The sequence below is a fragment of the Ursus maritimus genome, unplaced genomic scaffold (genome assembly GCF_017311325.1).
Source record: "Ursus maritimus isolate PB19 unplaced genomic scaffold, ASM1731132v1 scaffold_12, whole genome shotgun sequence".
NCBI lineage: Eukaryota > Metazoa > Chordata > Mammalia > Carnivora > Ursidae > Ursus > Ursus maritimus.
The window spans coordinates 40,837,712-40,861,431 of NW_024423564.1; the positions used below are offsets into that span (position 1 = coordinate 40,837,712).

At 34.6% G+C, this 23,720-nt stretch overlaps 1 protein-coding gene across 1 annotated transcript in view; it reads left to right on the forward strand.

The window, feature by feature from the left end:
• Positions 1-23,720, forward strand: part of PIGK (phosphatidylinositol glycan anchor biosynthesis class K) — a 111,432-nt gene that overhangs the window by 32,044 nt on the left and 55,668 nt on the right. The window contains exons 4-9 of the mRNA XM_008690703.2: positions 1,687-1,822; positions 3,255-3,366; positions 6,189-6,285; positions 8,411-8,528; positions 9,753-9,863; positions 14,832-15,004. Coding sequence (XP_008688925.1) covers positions 1,687-1,822; positions 3,255-3,366; positions 6,189-6,285; positions 8,411-8,528; positions 9,753-9,863; positions 14,832-15,004 — 747 coding nt within the window. The remainder of the gene's footprint in view (positions 1-1,686; positions 1,823-3,254; positions 3,367-6,188; positions 6,286-8,410; positions 8,529-9,752; positions 9,864-14,831; positions 15,005-23,720) is intronic.

Genomic DNA, 23,720 nt, shown 5'->3' on the forward strand with positions numbered 1-23,720 from the left:
TTGTATAGATATTGAATGGTCTTTAATTTCATAGATTAAAATTAACTGTTAATCAAATAGATGGCCTAAAGGAATGGTCTTATATTGAGATTTGGAGGTCAGTTCAGTCTTATTTAATAGTGGTTTATAACAAAAAAGGTGATCGATAATAACTTAGTGTAAGTTAGTCATCTTACGTTTTGAAAAAAGGAAAGATATATTTTCCATTTTAAGAGGAATAACTTCACCATTCTGTGAGCATGAATCAGTAACAGCTGAAGATTTGATCTTTGAATGTGACAGGGTTGGAACCCTTTCAAAATAGAAATCTAGCCAATTCTCAAGAAAAATCACAATGTTTCAGTTTTGAACTTTAATGTATTTGGAACATATGCAGCAGAACACTTTCTTCTTGCTATCTCCTGCCAAACTAATTATGTATATACCACATTAGTTTTTCCCTTATGTTTGGGAAGCTCAAGTATATGGTAGAATTGCCTGATTCATGTTCACCACTTTTAATAGTAAGATCAAGATGAGAAGTATTTAAGATAAATTTTATAATTTTCTCTCAAAGAAAATGTATGCAAAAATGAAAATGTTTCATTCACTCAACAGATATTTATTGAATACTTACTATCTGCCAGGCTCTTTTACCAAGCCTGAGTGTGAGTGATACAGTGGTGAGCAGGATAGAGAAAGCCCCTGTGCTCGGAGAGCTTATATTCCAGTAGGGGTAGTGGCAGGATGTGATGGGGATTTCAAATTCATAAATGACCTGCAGAAAATAAAACATGTAATGAGAATGGAGTAGCTCAACTGAGATTGGGATAATAGAAAGATTTGGGAGAAGTCTAAATTTATTTGGTCAGTAGCCCCTAAAGTGGTAATGGCTTGGCATAGTCCTGAACAGAAAGGCCAGTGTGGAAGGAGCACAGTGAACGTGGATGGTAGGAGCTGCAGTTAGAGGTAGACAGAAGCCACATTAAAGTAAGCCTTTTAGACCATGAAAGGAGTTTCAGTTTTCCTCTAATTAAAATGGGGAGTCTTTGGAGGATTTTAAGTGAGAAAGTTTAATGATTTGACTTATTTCAGAAAGGTGACTCGTAATTTTAAGGAAAATGACCTGTAAGAGGGCAGGAGTGGAACCAGGAGGCCAGGGAGGGAGCTATTTCAGTACCTAGTCTCTTACGGAGGTGGAGTGGAGCCAGTGAAGAGTGACTGGGCCGGGATATGTTCCTGTGGCACCCCCTGACTGCACTTGCATGTTTTCATACTTAAGCAGTTGCGATTCCGAAAGTTAAATTCTTTGGAATATCATAGTTTAATTTGGACTCGGTAAATCTAAAGAATGTCAAATATTACTGAAATTAAAAAAAAAATGTTTGGGGAAGACAGTGTAGCTCCTTCAGCTTCCTTTGCTCTATGGCATAAAATACACTATGTTGGGAAAAAATTTAAGTTAGTAACTTCAAGTTCTGTGGATAAATTCATGCCAGATTGCTCTAATTTCTTTGCTTTAAAGCTTATACTACATCAGGATATGAAAACAATTAAAGAGCTCTTTTTAAATATGTACTCAATAATTATTTTAAGTTATTTTTAATGAAAAGAATGAACATAATTGTCTCATGATATAAATAAAGTGTATCTGCTTTTAACTTACTGGTTTAAGTAGGATAGTTACTGGAATTTTTTTTTTTCTAGTCACATTGTTCTGATGCTTGCAGACGATATGGCATGCAACCCTAGAAATCCCAAACCAGCTACAGTGTTTAGTCACAAGAATATGGAACTAAATGTATATGGAGATGATGTGGAAGTGGATTATAGAAGTTATGAGGTAACATTGATTTAGCAACGTTTTTGAAATGTAGTTATCATTACTTTTAAATTTTAAATTGTGGTAGAATAAAATAGTCTTTTTTTTTTTTTTCTTTGAACTTTGTACATAATCGTCACTGAAGCTTTGATATAATTCTGTCTCTGGAGTTCATATTAAGGAAACAATACCGGAGTAAAACTAACACAGCATGAAATTTCATATATATATCTGGGATAGAACAACTTTTTCTTGGCTTTTATGTTAGAGTATTTTAGTGAGGTTTCATGTATCAACTTTTTTTTTTTTTACAGTAAATTCATTATTCGTCTTTCATATTTGACCTAAAATTTCAAGTTTTATATATTTAGTATATATATTAATTGAGGAAAAATTTAAATGATTAACAAAAAACTCACCTATATTTCCACTACTTAGAGGTAATCACTTTTAAGATGCTTCCAGTGTTTTTATGCATATGATTAAAAATTAAAATGTAAATTTGAAAAATGGCATCATACTGTGTTTTTCCCTTTGAAACTTCATTTTAAATTTAATAGGTAATGAAGATGTTTAAAATTTGAAATCTTCTTGGTGAAGTCTACCTCAATAATCCTTCCCCTTTTACCAAGCCTACCAAAAGTAAGACAATTTTTTGTGTTCCCGGACCTGTTTTAAAGCAATTTGAAAATCATCTCTGTCTCCTCCCAGCCTGTAAGCTCTTTGGGGACGTGGCCTGGGATCATGACCTGAGCCGAAGGCAGATGCCTAACGACTGAGTCACCCAGGCACCCCAAATTTTCTGCTTTTTAAATTTAGATCTGTGTGATATAACTTTAAATATGCTTTCAAAGAATCCTAGAGGTCCACAAAGTCCAGGTTGGGAAATCTGGTTTAAAGTGCAATGAATTTTTTACATGTTGAAGATATCCCTAATAAAATTTAAGAACAAAATATATTAAAAAATCAAAGATACACAATTTGGGGATTATTTACGGAACTATCCTTATGGTTTTATTTTTATGATTCATGATGGACCTGTCTTTCAGGGTTTATGTAGAATTCACTAGGTAGTTGTACTAATCAATTGCAATAGTTATAATGTTGCTGAATTTATTCAAGTTTCTTTATTTTGTATCTTTCCAAAGAATTGCCTCTGAAGACATTAATAATTTTTAAATTTGGGCAATACTTTGCATAGAATTTAAAGTTTTAAATTTAATCAACTGATTTTTCCCCAGGATAGTTTTGTTAGCTATTAGTATTTAATGGAAGCAAGTTAACTCAGATATATATTTAAATGAATAAATTTGAGTTATATTTCACTTTGTGCTTTATTTTCAGTTTATGCTGAGTAATATATAGAGAAAGAAGAAGGAATGTTTTTGAAAAAAAAAAAAATTATCACGTTTCCCCTGATTCTGTTTCATCCCCTGATTTCTTTTTTTTCCAGGTAACTGTGGAGAATTTTTTACGGGTATTAACTGGCAGGATCCCACCTAGTACTCCTCGGTCAAAACGTCTTCTTTCTGATGATAGGAGCAATATTCTTATTTATATGACAGGTAATTTGAGAATTTAGGTATTTAGAAATAGAATATATTGTGATTCTCCTCAAGAAGAAATCTTCATGGAAAGAAATTTAAACGCCTTAAATGAATTTTTGTTAAAATAGTTTGTTTTGTAGTTCTCTTTTCTCATGACAACTTGAAATGATATTTGGAGGCAGCATAACATTTTATACTGTCCCTTAGATTATTATCTCTATTTTTTTTTTTTTAACTATTACCCTGGTAAAGCTTATTACCTTTTATGTAGTATCCCTGCTATAGCCTTGTTGCCTTCAGTTTTGTCTCCTGATGATTAACAGGATTAACTAAAGTAGTTAATAAAAATTGCCAATCTGTCCTTCCTCTGCATAAAACTTTACAATGGTTTCTTGTTGATGGAGTCTCAAATTTTAATGTGTATCAGGATTATTTGAATGCAGATACTCAGGTCTTTAAAATTCTGATTTAGTTTTGGTACGGGGTGGGGCTTATGAAACTGCATTTTAAATATGTTAAATACATACAAACTGTAATAGTCTTTTGTCTATACTTTGAGGAATATCGGAGATAAAGTCTTAATTATATAGTTTAGTTTTATTGTTTATTTAGTTATATATGTAATATATATAACAATATATATTATTATTTAGTGATATTATTTATTTCATTTTAGCTCTTGCACTTTCTCTAATTTTCTTCTAGGACTTTTTCCATCCTCTAAACATTTGCTTAAGTTGTTACCTTTGTTTATTGATGGCTTCTCAGTTCACTTTGCCTACCTGATTATTCCTGATCTTTTTAGTCTTAGCTCAGGAGTCACTTCCTTTGGTGATTTTCCTCTGTAAGTCTAGGGTGACCTATATCTCCAATTGCCTGGGACAATTGTAGTTTACACCTGTTATCCTAATGTAATTATTAATAGTGCCTCCTTTACCCCTCAGAAGCGTCCTGGTATATATTTTATAATTGCCCAGAGATACTTCTTAGCTCCTTGGCTGGTGTAGGCTCTCCTCTTTGCACTCCCACGTTAATCTGTAGTTTCTTTATGAGCATTTAACTTACTACTTTCTTGTTTGGATATTTATTGCCTTCATTAGATTTTGAACTCCAAGATGTCATTGATAATGTTCACCTTTTTATTTCCAGTGCTCTGTTTTATGGTAGTATTTAGTACATATGAATGTTGATCAAACAATATTTAAAAATGTTTTCGGAGGGCATTCCGTTCAACTGATGATAAAACATTTGCAGAATGGTTTTAGATGTCACACAGCAGGATGGTTACTGACTTCTACCTGGTGGTGTACTTTTCTTTGTCTGTCGTGTTGCATTTACTTACAGCTTTTCAGATTCAATTAATTTAAAAACTTTATAAATTAGCAGAACTATGTCAGGAATATTTTCATTTTAGTTTATCTGACAGTGATAAGAAATTTTCAAGCTTTTGTGTCAAATATTATGAAGTACAGTACTAAACTACAGGTTGTACAACTTTTTTTCTAAGTCTATGGATACTCTTTCAGGATAGCTCCAGGTAGGGAAAAAATTCCAATAGTCAAAGATAGTATTTGATAAACTGTGGCCCACGGAAGGTTGTCTGTTTTAGAAATAAAGTTGTGTTAGAACCGGTTGCATCCATTTGTTTTACTTATTGTCTTTGCCTACTTTTACACTACAGTGGCAAGAGTCCAGTAGTTGCAACAGAAACCATATGGGCCATAAGTCTAAAACATTTACTACCTGGCCCTTTACAGAAAATTTGCCAATCCATGTAAGAGAGTAGGAAGGCTGACAGTTATAATAAAATGATAATAGCTAATATTTAATGAGGGTTATTATACCTCAGTCAGTATTGTAAATCAGTGTGTGTATGAATTCATTTCATCCTTACAGTAATCCAAAAATTTAGGTGCTATTATATATAGCTGTGTGGGTTGTGCACTGCACATAAGTGTTTGGCTAGGGGGTTGAGTGGGAGCTGCCATCTAGTATATGTTTACACATAGTAAGCTCTGTGCCCTGCCGTAGAGTTGTTCTAATGGGAGGAAGAAGTATCATATTTCCCCCACAAAGATATAACTACTAATCACTTTTGAGCTCACAGAACTGCATATATTCAGAGGGGCCACTGAAATAGACAGATTTTTCTACTTTGAAGCCCTGTGGGAAGTACCTTTTAAAAATCCACACAAAGGAGCTTTATAGGCGTTCTACTATGGGGCTGATGTATTTCTTACTTACAGCTAGGGAAACTGAGGCATAAAAAGAGTAAGTTATTTGCCTAAATTAATACAGTCATTAAGTGGCAAGCTAGCATTTGAATCCAGACAGACTGGCTCTAATGTCACAGTCTTCTGGTCAGCTGTCATGGGATAGTGGTTGTTGGTAGTAGAAACTTTAATTTATATGTGAGAACGACACTTCGGTAGTATAGCATTCCAAGTATACACTATGACTAGTACTAGCATACTATGGGACCCCTTTCTCACCAAAATGTTTGCCTGGTATTTGAGAAATTATTTATCTCTAGAAACTCACTTCTGACATAATAATGGAGCCAGTGCAAAAATATAAATGTGCTTTTATAGAATGGAATGATAAAAGAACTTATGAAGATATTATATCTGCTATTTTTTGCACAGTCTATCATTATTCTATTTTTAATTGGTGTAACAGAAAATTATTTTTTTGTTTTCATAGTACTTTTCAGTTTAGAGTATAAAATAACAAGTGATATTAAAATATTGCCATGAATGAAGTAAATGTTTATATCTGGATGTATGCAGTATGCATTTAAAAAATGTATGTATTTGATCTTCTTTAACTCTTCCTACAAGGACATGGTGGAAATGGTTTCTTGAAATTTCAAGATTCTGAAGAAATTACCAACATAGAACTTGCAGATGCTTTTGAGCAAATGTGGCAAAAAAGACGGTAATTAGCAAATGACTACTTTTCATAAGATAAATTAGTACCTAATTTTTCCATGGTTAGTAGATTTGTAGATCCTATTTTATGAGATTTTAACTTACTTTAATAACTTCTACTCTTTTAGATGTATGTTATTTCTACTGAACTATTTTTAAAAGAAAACTTAGTGTTCTTGAAGAGCATAAAAAAAAGTTAACCCTTTAAGATCATCTTTCTGTTATTTAGCAATGTTTTTGGAGGAAATAAGGATCCCACCAATCAAGTTCCCCATAATGTAGGGGGATGGTGAACATATATTTATTTTCCAACTTCAGCCTAATGTTACTTTTTGTACATTCTCTGACTTTCCGTGCGATAGCGATACGTATTTCTTCCTTGGAAAAAATGCTGAAATTATGATTAATGTAATATTTGTAATCTAACCCACATTAAGGATGATATATTGTTAGTAATCCATGGTAAGCACCTCTCTAGTTGAAAGTTGTCATATGAATGTAAGTGAATATAAAGCAGCAGAAAGTGCTTTTTAACTTGATTACCTTCGATAAATACTTACGGGTTACCTTCTAAACACATGGCACGGAAAGGAATATGATGCTTATTCTGCCTTCACAGTGTTTAAAATCTAGTGGAAAAGAGAAATATATATACAACTCTGCTACAAATTAATTGTAAAATTGAATTATGTGCATAAGCAGAATGAATGGAAGTATCGAAGGGAAGCTTTTGCTAAGTACTGGTTTTTTCTTATTCGTGGTTTACATTTACTGCATGTATACTAGGTGCTAGGCACTGTTTTATATATGCTGTGTCATTTAATTTCAGTAACAACCCCATGAGGTAGATACTATTATTATTCCTATTTTCACACATGAGTAAATCGAGGCATAAATAGGTTAACTTGCCAGACTGCACACCTAGTAAGTCCCTCACTAGGACTCATTCCTAAGTGCTCCAGTCGTTTTACTGTACTGCCCCTCGTAACCTTAGATGTTTCCGATCCTCAAAGGCCTCCACAGACTTTTGTCTCAGAATGAATATGTCGTATGAATTGTTCCTTTTATCACCTGCTTAGATATTATGGCGCAAGATTGCTTGCTTTCTTTTCTAGGTGCAATGTTAGTTGTTTACCTTGTACAGGTGTCTGAGAGAAACCTTTGAAAAACATATCTGCTCCCTACTTTCACCAGCTAGGCAGCTCATTCTAAAATACAGAGCTGATTATGTTATTTTCACTTTAAAAAAAAAGCCCTGCTTGACTTCCTCAGACTTATAGGATAAGATCCATACTTCATGTGGGATACTACATAGATTGACCCTACTACCCTACCTTTTTGAAATTGATTTCCTCCATTTCCCCAAATTTAATGTAAATCCTAACTACATAGTACTAGTCCCCTTTTCTGAAACAATTATACTTTTTCAAACTTAGGTGGCTTAGTAGAGCCTTTTTCCTCTCCTGGAATATGCTCTTCCTTTCTTTTTTAGTTAAAATAACTCACCCTTCATTGCCCAGGCCAGACATCACCTTTCTCTGACCTGCCTTTCTTTACAGCCCCCTCTCTTCCTTTCTCAGTGCTCTTAGAGCACTTTGACTTTGTTACACTCTAACTTCTATGAAGACAGGGACTGCTGTATCTCCAGCTGAGGGTCAGGCATGCTATAGGCTCTAATAACTATTTGTAACTCTTACCACATTCCATTTGGTTAAATGTTTATGTGTTTCTCTTCCAGTTAGATTTTAAGCTTTTTGAGTATGGTGACTAAGTCATATATGTTTTTTCCTGAATCTGGCTCATTTTCTAGGATAGCCTGGGTCCCAAATAAGTGTTTTTTGAATTGAAGGTTGATTTGGATTCTGATTCATGTGGCCAAGATAAGGGAGGGCAAAAGAGTTGGAACAGCCATTTTGTGGTACAGCCTGTTGAGGTAGTATCCTTGGACAAGATTATAGCTTTAATATTTCTAATATCAAATTTGTATTGGGAATTCTGAAAACTCCCAAATTTTTAACTAACGAAATGACTAAGATATGACTTTAACATGTTATGCAAGTATTGTAAAAATATTAGTTAATGTTTGATAAACAGCATGATTCATGTTAAAGATATTACCACTTTTCTTTCAGCTACAACGAGTTACTGTTTATTATTGATACTTGTCAAGGAGCATCCATGTATGAACGATTCTACTCTCCTAACATAATGGCTTTAGCTAGTAGCCAAGTGGGAGAAGATTCACTCTCGGTAGGTGCATATTGCCCATTTGTAAACTGCATTGTCTTTGGAATATGTAGCTATTTTGGAAATCACTTATATGCTTTATGAATATATCTTTTTTTTTTATTCTTAGACTTTTTAATGCCTTAGAAGGAAATTTTGATTGCATTTAAAACATTTTCTTATAATGACGTTATTAGACATATACTTCTTTTTTCTGCTTTGCTTTTTAAAAAAATTTTATTGAAGGGGCGCCTGGATTGTTCAGGTGGTTAAACATCTGCCTTCAGCTCAGGTCATGATCCCAGGGTCATGGGATCAAGCCCCACATTGGGCTCCCCACTCAGCAGGAAGCCTGCTTCTCCCTCTCCCTCTGCCTGCTGCTCCCCCTGCTTGTGCTTTCTCTCTCTGTCAAATAAATAAATAAAATCTTTAAAAAAATTTTATTGAAGTATAATTGACTACAATCTTGTGTTAGTTTTAGATGTACAACATAATGATTCAATATTTGTATATATTGCAAAATGATCACCACAATATATCTAGCTAACATGTATCACTAGACCAAAAAAAAAGTCACCATACGTAGTTACAGAATTTTTCTTTCTTGTGATGAGAACTTTTAAGATGTAGTTTCTTAGTAACTTTTAAATATGCAATACAGTATTATTAACTATAGTTGCCATGCTGTATATTATATCCCATGTCTTATTTATTTTATAACTGAAGTTTGTCCCTTTGGCTTCCTTCACCCATTTGGTCTACCCTCCACCTCTCATTTCTGGCAACCACCAACTTGTTCTCTGTATCTATAAGATTGGTTTTTTGTTCTTGTCTTTGTTTTTAGATTACACATATGGGTGAGATCATATGGTATTTGTCTTTCTCTGACTTATTTCATTTAGTATAATGCCCTCAAGATCCATCCATGTTCCCACAAATGGCAAGATTTCTTTTTCTTCTTTTCTTTTTTCTTTTCTTTTCTCTTTTCTCTTTTGTTTTCTTTTGCCTCTTTCTTTCTTTCTTTCTTTCTCTTTCTTTCTTTCTTTCTTTCTTTCTTTCTTTCTTTCTTTCTTTTCCTTCCTTCCTTCCTTCCTTCCTTCCTTTTCTTTTTCTTTCTTTCCTTCCTTCCTTTCTTTTTTCTTCCTTCCTTCCTTCCTTCCTTCCTTCCTTCCTTCCTTCCTTCCTTCCTTCCTTCCTTCTTTCTGTGGTTGAATAATATGCCATTGTATATGCTTTGTTTTTTCATAGCATCAACCCGATCCTGCAATTGGAGTCCACCTTATGGATAGATACACATTTTATGTCTTGGAATTTTTGGAAGAAATTAATCCAGCTAGCCAAACCAATATGAATGACCTTGTAAGTATTTGCTTGATTTGATTATAGCACATAGGTATGCTTAATGTGATCAGTGAAGTCCTTGAATGGTAGCCTTTCAAACTGTTTTGAATCTCCCTTTACAGTAATCTCTCTCTCTTTATTACAGGAGGCCTCAAGTTTAGCTCAGTTAACTTGTTACTTTCATTCATTTGCTCATGCTCTTTTCTCTACCAGAAGTGTACTTTTTTAAGATTTACCTAGTGAAATTCTACCTAGTCTTTGGGTGTCAAATCAGATCCTACCACCTCCAGGAATAGCCCCATAGTTCTTCCCTGTTGGAATTTAAGTAAGATAAAGTTTCTCAGAGCTTTATTTCTCTCTTTTACCATTTATCATATTCTGCCTTTTTTTGAACTTACTGAGTATGAATAATAGGATATTCTTGGAGGAAAAGAACTTTCTCTTACCTATTTTTGTCCACCCTTCAACTTCTAGTACAGTGTTTGTTTTTTTAAGATTTTATTTATTTATTTGAGAGAGAGAGTGAGCGAGAGAGAGAACACAAGCAGGAGAAGCAGCAGAGAGCCACCCAGGTGCCCTAGTACAGTGTTTTGATACAGCTTCTTGAATTTAGTTCAGTCTTTTTCCTGACTTTTCTGTGCTTAATATATTGTTAAATAAGTCTACTTTGGAGTTGCTATTAAAAGTAGGCATAATACAGTTAGAATGGCAAAGATAGACAAGGCAAGAAACAGTAATTGTTGGAGAGGATGTGGAGAAAGGGGATCCCTCCTACATTGTTGGTGGGAATGCAAGTTGGTACAGCCACTCTGGAAAACAGTGTGGAGGTCCCTTAAAAAGTTAAAAATTGAGCTACCCTGTGACCCAGCCATTGCACTACTGGGTATCTACCCCGAAGATACAGACATAGTGAAGAGAAGGGCCATATGCACCCCAATGTTCATAGCAGCAATGTCCACAATAGCTAAATTGTGGAAGGAGCTGAGATGCCCTTCAACAGATGACTGGATTAAGAAGTTGTGGTCCATATATACAATGGAATATTACTCAGCTATCAGAAAGAACGAATTCTCAACATTTGCTGCAACATGGATGGCACTGGAGGAGATAATGCTAAGTGAAATAAGTCAAGCAGAGAAAGACAACTATCATATGATTTCTCTCATCTATGGAACATAAGAACTAGGATGATCAGTAGGGGAAGAAAGGGATAAAGAAAGGGGGGGTAATCAGAAGGGGGAATGAAACATGAGAGACTATGGACTATGAGAAACAAACTGAGGGCCTCAGAGGGGAGGGGGGTGGGGGAATGGGATAGACCGGTGATGGGTAGTAAGGAGGGCACGTATTGCATGGTGCACTGGGTGTTATACGCAACTAATGAATCATCGAGCCTTACATCGGAAACCGGGGATGTACTGTATGGTGACTAACATAATATAATAAAAAATCATTAAAAAAAAAAAAGTAGGCATAATAAAAAAAAGCTTGAAACAGCAATTCTGATTGCAAAATTACTGTGCATCAATGACTTTCACTCTTTTTTTCATTGATTTACACCCTGTTCTTTCATTTGTAAGCATTTTTTGAGTTTTGGCTAAGTGCCAGCCACTGGCAGACACTGTCTGCCTTTATGGAGCTTCAGAGTGAAAGGGAGGCCAAGTAGACCAGGCTTGGGAGTCTTGCACATCAGCCAAGCAGCTTTGCATTGATCTCTTTTATCACATAGAAAAGTTTTAGGTGACCTTTTTTTTAAAATTAAAGATGTTCTGCAAAATTCTAAAAACTACTGTTATGAGCTATCATATTTGATAACATAGAACTACTTGCTACATTTTGAAGATTATATATTTTGATGCTTGTTAAATCTTAATGTTAACTTGTTATAATGCTACTTTATAAGAAAACTATAGTCACCTAAATTCCAGTTACTTTATTTTTTAAGTGTATTCCCATTTTAAATTATATATTGTATATTTTATTTAATACATGACACACTGTCTCAAAAGTTTACAAAATATGCACTTCACACTTCAAACGTCTAATGGATTTTTTAAAAAAATAACTTCTTCCTTTGAAATCATATAGGAAAGGCTGAAGAAACTTTTGTTTTTTTCCCACAATTGCTGTATAGTTTTTAATAAACATTCCTCACTAATATCTTGTTCCCTACTTCTGTTTTTTTAATTTGAATGATGATTATTTTAATCTCGTTCGGTGAGAATGATCCATTTCTTTGAAGTTAAATATTCTAGTGATTTGATATCCCTTACGATGTTGTGGAATAATACCTATTCTGCTGGATTATGTGTGTATAGGAAAATTTGTTGGGTATCAGCTTTATTTCAAAGTACAATTTTAGGAGCTTCAGGAGCAGCAAAATTAGAAGACCTGGTTCTTGGCCCCTTAAAAATTTATAGTATCATTGGTAACAGCTGCAAAGCACATTTATAGAGTATCACCTATTAAATGAAGTCTTTGGATCCTCCAGGTAATATTTTTTCTTCTGTGAACACATAACTCTTGCTATGTACATTTAAGGTGCTTTTAATATTGCTCTGTAATTGTTTATATTTGTGACATTCCCTCGAGGCTTTGAGGTTCTTAAATAAGAAGTAAAAGGACCATGCTTCATGCATCTTACTATCCACAGAACTTAATTATAGTACCTGGTGTATTTGTGGATTCTCAGTGAATATTTGGAATGAGTGAAAGGATATGACAACCATGCACATTTTATGGTTTCTTTAAATCCAGTGGGTTTGGTGTTAACTTTTTCTTGGAAGAGGTAGATTTTCAGGTTTGGAAGAAGAGAAGAAGTATAGTATACTCTAGGAAAATGGAATACCTGCAGGGGCACACAAGTTGGAATCCTTGTCTTCAATAATGAGCATGTAATCTGGCTAGAGTGTGAAGATTCTGTAAGTGAAGGAGATTATTAAAAATTAATGTTGCTGAGGCTAAGGAAATCAGATTGATAGGATAAAATATTTTTGAAGGAAGGAGTAACTTCATAGAAAGTGGAAGTATGATCAAGTTAGCAACAAAGAAGATAGTACTTTTTATCTTGTTTCCCAAGCTCATTCCCGTGTGCTTTACCTGCTTTCTTCTGCTGGTACCTAAGAAAGCTCACCAGGTTGCTTGCTCATACAGGAATGCCTTCAATATACATAGGACTTAAATCGTGTCTTTGTGTATTTTGTCTTATCTTTTACTCTGTTTCTTCAGCCTTCAATCTGTATTGTCCTTCCTGTTTGGCATTTTACTTTCTTGTAAAGTAAGTTTGGCATTTTACTGTCCCCATCCTTTTTGCCTTCACTGCTTCTTAATTTATATCCTGATCTCTTCTTTGTATTTCCTTTTATTGTTTTCCTGAACCAGGAAGGTATTGTGGTATTAGGCAAATTATTTAATGTTTTTGAGCTTTAGTTTGAATTAGAGATAATAATCTTTATATACCTCAAGGTTATTGGTAATTTAAATCAGAGTATCTACAAATTGCTTTGCACAGTGTTTGGATCACTATGTTTCATAAATTCCAGCTGCTCTGCCCTTCCCCACCCATCTCCCATCACATTGGTGATTCCCTATGCATATGGTCTTGTCTCCATAGGTGGGCAAGTGCTGTGGCCTCTAGGCCCTTACTAGCAGGACTGTCTTGGTTTTCTTCATATATCCTGTGCTTCTGCCAAACTAGGTTATTTGCCTTACACATCTTTGCAGCTGCTCCTTTATTAAGAATGTTATTTCCCATCTGTAGTCTCCCTTTTCCTTCAGAAAGTAGCTTAAATCCCACTCCTTCTTTTTTCTTATCCTCAGACTATGAAAAGTTTATCCTTTTCTGAAGTAGAACCTGTCACCTTTGTTTCTACCTTGTTATGTTTATTTATCTCTGACTTGACTTAAAGCCTTGAGGATAGGACCATGTTCTATCAACTTTTGTATCCTCTGTGGAAGATAACAGTATAAAATATATGTAGTAAGTATTTTTTCTGCTTTGCCGAGTGAATGAGTAATGTCTATCCTTGGTAGTTCACCAAGGATTCCAAGGATGTGGAATATTGGGGATATGATTAACATAGAAATTATCATGAGATCTGTGTGAGATGAAGTCATGGTTTTCAGGCTGTGTTCTTTGAGCACTAGAGGTGTCTCTTGGATTTATTTTTATTATGGCTAAACTAAGGAAGTTACTACTTACTGAGATAATGTAGATGCAGAAGAAAAGCAATTCTTTTCATAGTGTTTCATGTAAGTTCTCGGTAAATTTAAAGTTCAAAATATATTTTGTAGCATATGATTCAAAAAAGTGAATTTTTTTTCCCTCCCTGGTCAGCTTCCTTTTTATCACCTACAGTAATGTCTGTATAGCTTTCTTAGAATGTCAAGTACTATCGTAACAATGAAACTTTAATCTTTAGAATCAGTAGTGTCTTTAGATTGGGAGAGCTTTAAAAATGCACTGTAGGGGCGCCTGGGTGGCACAGCGGTTAAGCGTCTGCCTTCGGCTCAGGGCGTGATCCCGGTGTTATGGGATCAAGCCCCACATCAGGCTCCTCCGCTATGAGCCTGCTTCTTCATCTCCCACTCCCCCTGCTTGTGTTCCCTCTCTCGCTGGCTGTCTCTATCTCTGTCAAATAAATAAATAAAATCTTTAAAAAAATAAAAAAAATAAAAAAAAAATAAAAATGCACTGTAGTTGGGGTTCCTGGGTGGGACAGTCACTTGAGTGTCTGACTCCTGGTTTTGGCTTAGGTCGTGATCTCAGAGTCATGGGATCAAGCACCATGTTGGGCTCCATGCTTGGCAGGGAGTCTACTTGGGATACTTTCCCTCCGCCCCTTCTCCTACTCTCTTTCTCTCTCTCTCATAGGTAAATGAATCATTAAAAAAAAATACACTACAGTCTACGATACTGTGTTATTGATTTGATAAAAGTTATATGTGTATGGGTATATTTATTATTGTTATATATATGTTTTTCAGTTTCAGGTATGTCCTAGAAGTCTCTGTGTGTCTACCCCTGGACATCGCACTGATCTTTTTCAGAGGGATCCTAAAAATGTCCTGATAACTGATTTTTTTGGAAGCGTACGGAAAGTGGAAATTACAACAGAGACTATTCGTTTGCAGCTGGATTTAGAAATCATGGAAAGCAGGTATTCATCTTGAATTGTTATTTTATTAGAATATTCTAGTCTCAGAATTGGTAAATTTTTATGTAACATGATGTTACATAATATTAAGAAATGAGAGTTGATGTTTGTTAATAAAACTACACATTTCTACCCAATCTTCACTTTATGTAGGCCCTACACTTTTCAGGTTTATGGGCAAAAGCTATAAATATTAGGGGAAAGCTACGATCATGATTAGGATTATGTTGTAACTTCAAAATACAGTGTTCAGAATAGTGATTTGAGACTTGCTCAAAAGGACTAAGACTTTCCTTGTAACTGGCTGAGAACCATACTTTTCATTAGTGGAGGTATGTATAATGGTTCAGAAGACATTCATGAGAGGGCAGGTATGTGAATGTTTCAAACATTAATACTCTAATGAGTGTGTATGCTTTCAACTTTTGCAGTAGAAGGTGTTCCCTGAAGTGACATTGAATAGGGAAGTTGGCAGCTGGGCAGTTAGAGTGAAATAAGGGCCCTAAGAATCTGGCAGATAAACATAAAAAGGAGAAGCGAGTGCCAAAAGTGTATAGGTGCCAAATACATATTTCAGACTACAACACAGTGCTTCCATGTTCAGAATTTCTGTGTGTTCCAGCAGTCTGGTTACTTCTCTGACTGCCATATATTTTGGTTCCTAAAGTCTGGGTGGTTTGTGAGCCTGTGGTATCTCTGGCTTTTCTTTAGTGTTATATTCTGTTAATCTGGAACAATTTATCTGGAGCTATTGTAAATTTGGAGTGACCCTCTCATCAACAGGTGCCACTGTTTCTGCTTTATTTGGGGGCTCTTGGTAATTCATTAGAGAAAGGAAGGGAGGTATATGCCAGATACTCCTCTCTTGGGGAGTAGATGGTATGTGAATGTGCAGTTAGTGTGCATGCATGCATACATGTTGATGTGTGTGTATAGGTGTGTGAGTGAGAGAGCACACAAACAGGAGAGAGAGATTGAGAGAAATTGGTTGATTTGGGGTATGCAAATTTTAGAAATATTTATAATGTTTCATTTGTTTTTTTCCCCGTAAACATTTTTAAAGGCAAAATACTTTGTTAAGATTAAATAGTGTCTCAGTTAATAGCCACTTTCTTGAAACATATAGGTGATATATTTTACTAGCATTAAACTTTGTTATTTGTGATTATCTAATACTATCTATTGGAAACTCATACTCCTAGGAACTTTTCTGGACTGCTAACTGGCAACATAAATTACTCTCAATTTTGAAAATTTCAAAGACTTGTAATTGAGCTTAGGATGTTTTAGGAATAAATTTAAAAACTAGCACAAAATGCATCTTTTTCAAGGATTTAAAATTGATGTTATTATTAATGATTTCCTATTCAGAATATTCAAAGCCTTGGATATTTTCTTTTCCACTTTCCTATAGCTGTTGGCTTAAAAATATATTTTAAGACATCAGATGATAGTCTACAGCAATATTATCACTTTTGTTATTTTATTATATTTTATTTTTTAAGATTTTATTTATTTATTTGAGAAAGAGGCAGAGCATGAGCAGGGGGAGGGGACAGAGAGGGAGGGAGAAGCAGACTCCCCGCTGAGCTCAATCCCAGGACCCTGAGATCATGACCTGAGCTGAAGGCAGACACTTAACCGACTGAGCCACCCAGGCACCCCTTATTTGTTATTTTAAATACTGAATTTCAGATTACGCTTGTAAAATAGCTAAACCATATCTTAATACTTAGCAACTAAAATTGAAATCTTTTACCAAATTTATTTTGTAATTTTCCCTGAATTTAAGCCTGTGAGATTATAAGATACACCTTCTCTTAACCATCTGAACATTGCATTAATTTACTTTTAAAGGCTAGGACCATCTTTATACTTCTTCTGAACTTATTTTCTATTCTCTCCACTTAGCACAATATTAAATATGCAGTAAGTATACAATAAAAAATGATTTCAATGGAATCTGCTGAGTTTCATTATATATTCTGGAAGAATGGAATTTTGTCTCATGAATTATCTCTGTGTATTAGTTCAAGAGCGAAAATTGTTGGTGCTGAAAATTATCTTAATTTATCTTTAATCGAGGAGAAAATTTTGAGCATCAAAGCCAGACACCAGGCACTGTTGAATTATAGCACCCTCTAGTGTTTATAAATAAGTTTGTGTGGAATATTGTGTACAGATGGTTTCATGATCACTGGTGTATGTTATCCAATTAATTTAGGAGAATTAAGTTTCCAGCATACTTCAGGAATTTTTAAGTGGATGCTACAAATATTATTTCATTGTATGTAGGTAGTATTTATACACAAATAAGAATAACAATTAGATATTTGTTTAGAGAAAATTATATTTGTGAGAGGTCAGATATCACAAAAATATTTTATTAAGAAAATTATGGGTTAGGATGTGTATGTATTTTTTCAGATCTTAGGTTAAAGATATCAATACAGTCACTGTTATTAAAATTGGCAGTTATGCTTTTAAAAATATTACTGTCTACATACTGTACGTGGGATTGATTCATTCAGACTATTCATATTTCATATTTTGCATACAGGAGTATACTAGACTAAACTCAGATATGATGGAGAACCTTAGTACATAAAATTGACTGATGTTATGATGTGATATTGTTATGCGTCTTCTGAAACAGATATTGAGTAAGGTATAGTGATAAAGTTAGTAACAACACTTTGTTTCTGCATATGTCTTAGTAGTTGTGTGATTAATTTGTTTGCAAGAACAGATGGCATAAAATAAGAATTGATTGCAGTAAGTTTGGCTTATATAGCTTGATTCTACACTGCTTCATTTGAGTATACATAGGTTGGCTTTTGATATGTATGTAGGCAGCAGCCTGCTCTCCTGAAGGAGTTGGGCTTTTTAGAATCTAGTGATAAGTCCATGTTAGCATTCCTCAGATTACCAGTTTTGTGTCCTTACTCTATGGGGAAAATAGCCTCCGGCTTGTGGATGTCAAAAGATAGACATGTTTTAGTGTTAGAAAATGTAAAAGTCTAAATTCAGTAGGCATTGCTCAAGAAAAAAAAAAGGGAATCCAGGATGTATTAACTGTAAAGATTCAACTTCTATTGTGGTTGGTTAGATGAAAACTTACCTAGTCTGACTTTTGCTTTAGGCTCTAAATTTAGGCACTTGATTCTATTTATGAATGTCTTGTTGCTGTAATTTTATTGTTATACTAGAAGTTCTTTCTCTTCTGAGACAATCTATAGCAATTGAAATTTTTTGAGTCTAGCAGGAAATTTGAGACTGGACTGTTTTCTTACAGATTTCTTACAGACCTCCAACAGAAGGGTGGAATATGGCTTCCTCAAAGTCAGTCTGTATTTTGAACACCAGAGTAGGCCTCTTTCAAGGGCTTGTTAAGGCAAGTCCCCACCTCATGTAGATCAAAGATCAGCTGTTGCTGCCACAGTCATCATATTTTGAGCCCTTTCTATGTGCTTCATGCTTTATATGATACATTAGCCAGGACTGTTAAGTTGTAAATAATGGGATCCAACATAAGCTACATTATTTCCTTAAGGACACTTGTTATACAGATAATTCTGTTTTATGGAACCCAAGGACTGACTCCAAGAAGAGACTGGAAACAAGAACCAGATGTCAGTCAGAAGCAGAGACAGCACTCTCTCCATCTCCTGTTGTTTTAGTCTTTTCTTTCTCTACTGCTCGGGCCATGTAGGGGGTAGAATGTGTACACACCACTGCTCTGGAGATTTATATCTCTTCTGTTGATGATAAAGCCCAGATAGACAATGAATTTGCTCATTCCTGATTCCAAGCTCCCTGGAGGACATGGTGATTAGCCCAGCTTGGGTCAGTTACCCACCTTTGGTCCAGCTGGGCAGTAATGGAATCGTTCATATAACACAAAATCAGGGCTGCTGGGGAGCCCACCCCATGTGTGTAAGGCTCCAAAGGGGAGCCCATCCCATGTGTATAAGACTCCAAAGCCTTGAGAGCTAGGCAGATATCCTAAAGTGTGTTTATATTAATCTCATTTTAATTCACATGATAACTTTATGAGGCAGATAAAATTTCCTCATTTTGCAGATGAATAAACTGAGCCTGAGAAAGGTTAAGAAATCTGCCTTAAGTCACACATCTAACAAATGGTGGAGCCAAGATATGAATCTGGAAATGCCTCATACTTCTAAGAAATATATATTCTTATTTTATTCTTTTATAATTTACCATGAGCTACTTGGCTTGCTTTCCTTTTAAAGGATATAAAATATAAATGGTAGCTCAATGCATTTTCACAAACAGCTACTCATGTAACCACGAGAAAAAGAAATAGAATAATGCTGAAAGCTCCCCAGCCCTTGTGCCCTTCCCAATCTCTGTCCTCTCACTCCTTATCAAATTTAACCAGTATCCTAACTTCTATGGAATTTACTTTCTTGCTTTTCATTTTGTATCACCTAAGCATGTATCCCTAAACATTATGTTTTGATTCTTTTGCTAATATTATGTTTTTGGAATTCATTTAGGTTGTATGCAGTTGTAGTTTGTTCAATTTTTTGAGTTTTTAAAAATTGAGTATAATTTATTTACAGTATAATCACCCTTTTTTAGTATATAGTGCTGAGTTTTGACAAATGTGTACAGCTGGATAATCACCATGTTCATCCATCGCCACAAGAAATTTCCTTATGCCCTTTCTGTCCAATCCCTTACTCATGTTCCTGGAAACCACTGATCTGTTTCCATTCCCATGTTCCTACCTTTTTCAGAATGTCATATAGATGGCATTATATTCTGTACCCTTTCGAGTCTGGCTTCCTTTATTGGCATTATGGATTTCAGATTCATTCCTGTTTGTCACATGCATCAGTAGTGTGTGTTCCTCTTTAGTGCTCAATGCTCTTAGCCATTCACCAGTTGAAAAACATTTGTTTTTGCCCACCAGTTTTGGGCAATTATAAATACAGCCACTATAGGGGGCGCCTGGGTGGCACAGCGGTTGAGCGTCTGCCTTCGGCTCAGGGCGTGATCCCGGTGTTCTGGGATCGAGCCCCACATCAGGCTCCTCCGCTAGGAGCCTGCTTCTTCCTCTCCCACTCCCCCTGCTTGTGTTCCCTCTCTCACTAGCTGTCTCTATCTCTGTCAAATAAATAAATAAAATCTTTAAAAAAAAAAAAAAATAAATAAATAAATACAGCCACTATAAACAATTACATACAAACATAAGTTTTCATTTCACTTGAATGAATACCCATCAGTAGGTTTCCTGGGTCATACGGTAGCGCATGTTTAACTTTATGAGAAACTTTCAAATTATTTTCTATTAGTCACTGTACCTTTTTGCATTCCCACAAATAGTTATTCAACATTCTTAATTATTCTTGGTATTGTCTTTTTAATTTTAGCTCTTCTAGTAGGTGTGTAGAAATACCATTATGATTTTAATTTGCATGTCCCTGATGACTGAGGATGTTGAGCATCATTTCATGTGCTTATTAGTAATTCACTTGAAGTGTCTATTCAAGTCCTCTGCTCATTTTTGAGAAAATTGGGTTGTTTGCTTTCTTCTTAATTATAAGATTTTTTTATACATTTTGGATACAAGTTCTTTGACAGATATATGTATTGCAAATGTTTTTCTTAGTCTTTGGCTTTCCTTTTCTATCCTTAATATATTTTGAAGAGTAGGAGATTTAATGTTGATGAAGTTCATTTTCAATATTTTCTTTTATGCTTTATATCCTTTGTATAAGGATTCTTAATCTAATTCAAGGTCACAAAGACTTTCTTTTATTTTCTTCTAGAAGTTTTATAGTTTTAGCTTTTATGTTTAGGCTATGCTTTAAGTTTTGAGTGTAGTGTTAAGTTGAAGTTCATTTTTTCCATATGTGTATCTAGTTATTACAGCACCACGTATTGAAAAGATTGAATTACTTATTGGATTATATTGGCACCTTTGTAAAATTCACCTGACCACCATATATGTGAGTCTGTTTCTAGGCTCTATTCTGTTGTATTGAACCACGTATCTTTACACCAGCATTACACTATATTGATTATTTTAGCTTTATACTAAGTTTTAACATCAGTTTATATACACCATACAAACCAGTTTTTCAATGTTCTTTTGACTATTCTAGATCCTTTGTGTTTCCATGTGAATTTTAGAACCAGCTGGTCAGTTTCTTTTCTTTTTGGGCAGGGGTGGGGGGTGGGAGGGGGGATGGGGGAGGAACAGAAGGAGAGGGAGAGAGAGAATCTTAAGCAGGCCATGCCCAGCACAGATCCCAGTGCAGGTCTCAGTCTCACAACCCTGAGATCATGACCTGAGCCAAAATCAAGAGTTGGGTGTTTGACCTACTGAGCCACCCAGGCACCCACACCAGTTTGTCAGTTTCTTAAAACAAAAACAAAAACAAAAACAAAAACCTGCTGAGATTTTGTTTGGGACTGGATTGACTCTATATTAATTTGATGAGTATGGTTATCTTAACAATATTGAATCCTCTGATCCATAAACATACCTCTACATTTATTTAGAGTTCCTATAATTTCTCTGTATTGTTTAACAGTTTTCTGTGTGGATGTTTTCTGAACTTTTCATTAAATTTATTCCTAGTTATCTTTGTTTTTGATGCTGTTTAAGTGATATTTTAAAGTGATATTTTTATTTTTCATTTGTTGCTCAACTATAAAAGTACAATTTTTATATTTTAAAAATTATTTATTTATTTATTTTTGAGAGAAAGAGAGAGCACAAGTGGGGGAGGGGGCAAAGGGAGAAGCCGACTGCCCGCTGAGCAGTGAGCCTGATGCAGGACTCAATCCCAGGACGCTGGGATCATCACCTGAGCCAAAGGTGGATGCTTAACCAGCTGAGCCACCAGGTGCCCTAATTAATTTTTATATTGACTATATTCTGGGATCTCACTGAATTTGGGTGTTTATCAAATCAAACCCAGTCAAAATGCCAGCAGGCTTTTTTATAGAGATTGACAGAATGATTCCAAAATATATATGGAATGTAAAGAACCTATTTTAGTGTTTCTTATATTACATGAATTCTAGTCTCTATTTATAGTGTTTACTAGGAAATCAAATCAAAATTTAAATATACATATTTAGTAGAGTCATCTGTTTTAGAGCTGGGCAAAATAGACTGAGGAATATGAACTTTTGTGACCAAATAATTCACTGAATAATGCTCATAGAAATTATAAAATGATTATGAAACTATATGAACCAGAGATTCATCAGAATGGTTCAAGCAGTAGTTGACAGAATTTCTCCCCACTATTCTACATACTAGTATATTTTTTCAAAGTGATTAACTTAGTCATTTATATGATTCTGTATTATCTTAAGCATTTTATTTGCCCATTTATTTTATATTTTTTTTTTTATAATTGTTAGTCACTACAGTCATTCAAGAACTCATTAAAATTTGAGAACATAAGTTAGATGTGATTATTTGATTTATAAAAACAAAACTGATAATTAACCTTGTCAGTTTGCATACATTAAAGTTTTTATTGTTATAGTTTCAAATAATGTGTTGATCATTTCATGGACAGACTTTTTAAAGCAATTTATTTCACTACCTACAATTAAACAAAAATATCCATTGAGATGGTTTATGACTTTTTTATGAGTTTTTTATGACTGAAATCAGTGTATGTGAATGATATATAGCGGAATATAGTATTGTATCCCTTTGTGTCAGTAAAACTTCTCTGAATAGAAATTAATAAATACTATGTTTCTTAGGGATATTAATTTCCAACTAATGTTTATTAATGTTTAAAACTGATCAAAGCAAAGTTAATTTTAATTTAAACACTAAACATATAGGACCTAAAAAATGTAAATTGAAAAAAATCTAAAAATGATATGATATTATTTATGAAATAGAACATTACGGGTGCCAGGGTGCCTCAGTCAGTTAAATGTCTGCCTTTGGCTCGGGTCATGATCCCAAGGTCCTGGGATTGAGCCCCACATCAGGCTCCCTGCTCAGTGGGGAGCCTGCTTCTCCCTCTCCGCTGTACTCGTGTTCTCGCTTACTCTGCTCTCTCTGTCTCTCTCTCACATAAATAATCTAAAAGATAAAAATAAAATAAAGTAGAACATTAGAACTTAATCTGTTGGGCTGTTTATGGAATAAGATTCTGAATTACATGGGGAAGTAGATTGTGGGATCTTTAAGGTTTAACTCTTTGAGTCTATGTTCTGTGACTCTCTTGCCCTCCTTACGAATTGTAATATTGTTGCTCTATTCCACTAAATTAAGCTTTAGTGTCTTAAATGAGTTAAATCAACTTAATGTCTATTATTCGAATAGAGGATATTATAGCGTAATAACCAAATTCCAGTCAATTCATTGGAATCAGTCAGCTCCTGAATTAAGAATATTTGTCCTTTACTAGCTGTGTACTGTGGACAAACCACATGACTTCTTTGATTCTCATTTTCCTTATCTGTTAATGGGATTAATAACTCCACTTTATAAGACTATTAAGAGAGTTAATTTTTATTTCCCTTACAAAGGTCTTAGTTCTGTGCTCAAATATAATAAAGCGCTTAATAAGTGTTCAACATTCGTGAGAGAACATATCACATATACTGATAAGAATTATTGCTAGGATTCTAATTTTAATGTATTTTTGGCTATTTGCAAAAATTATCTATTCTACTTTTATTAATCTAGTACTAGAAAGTCCTT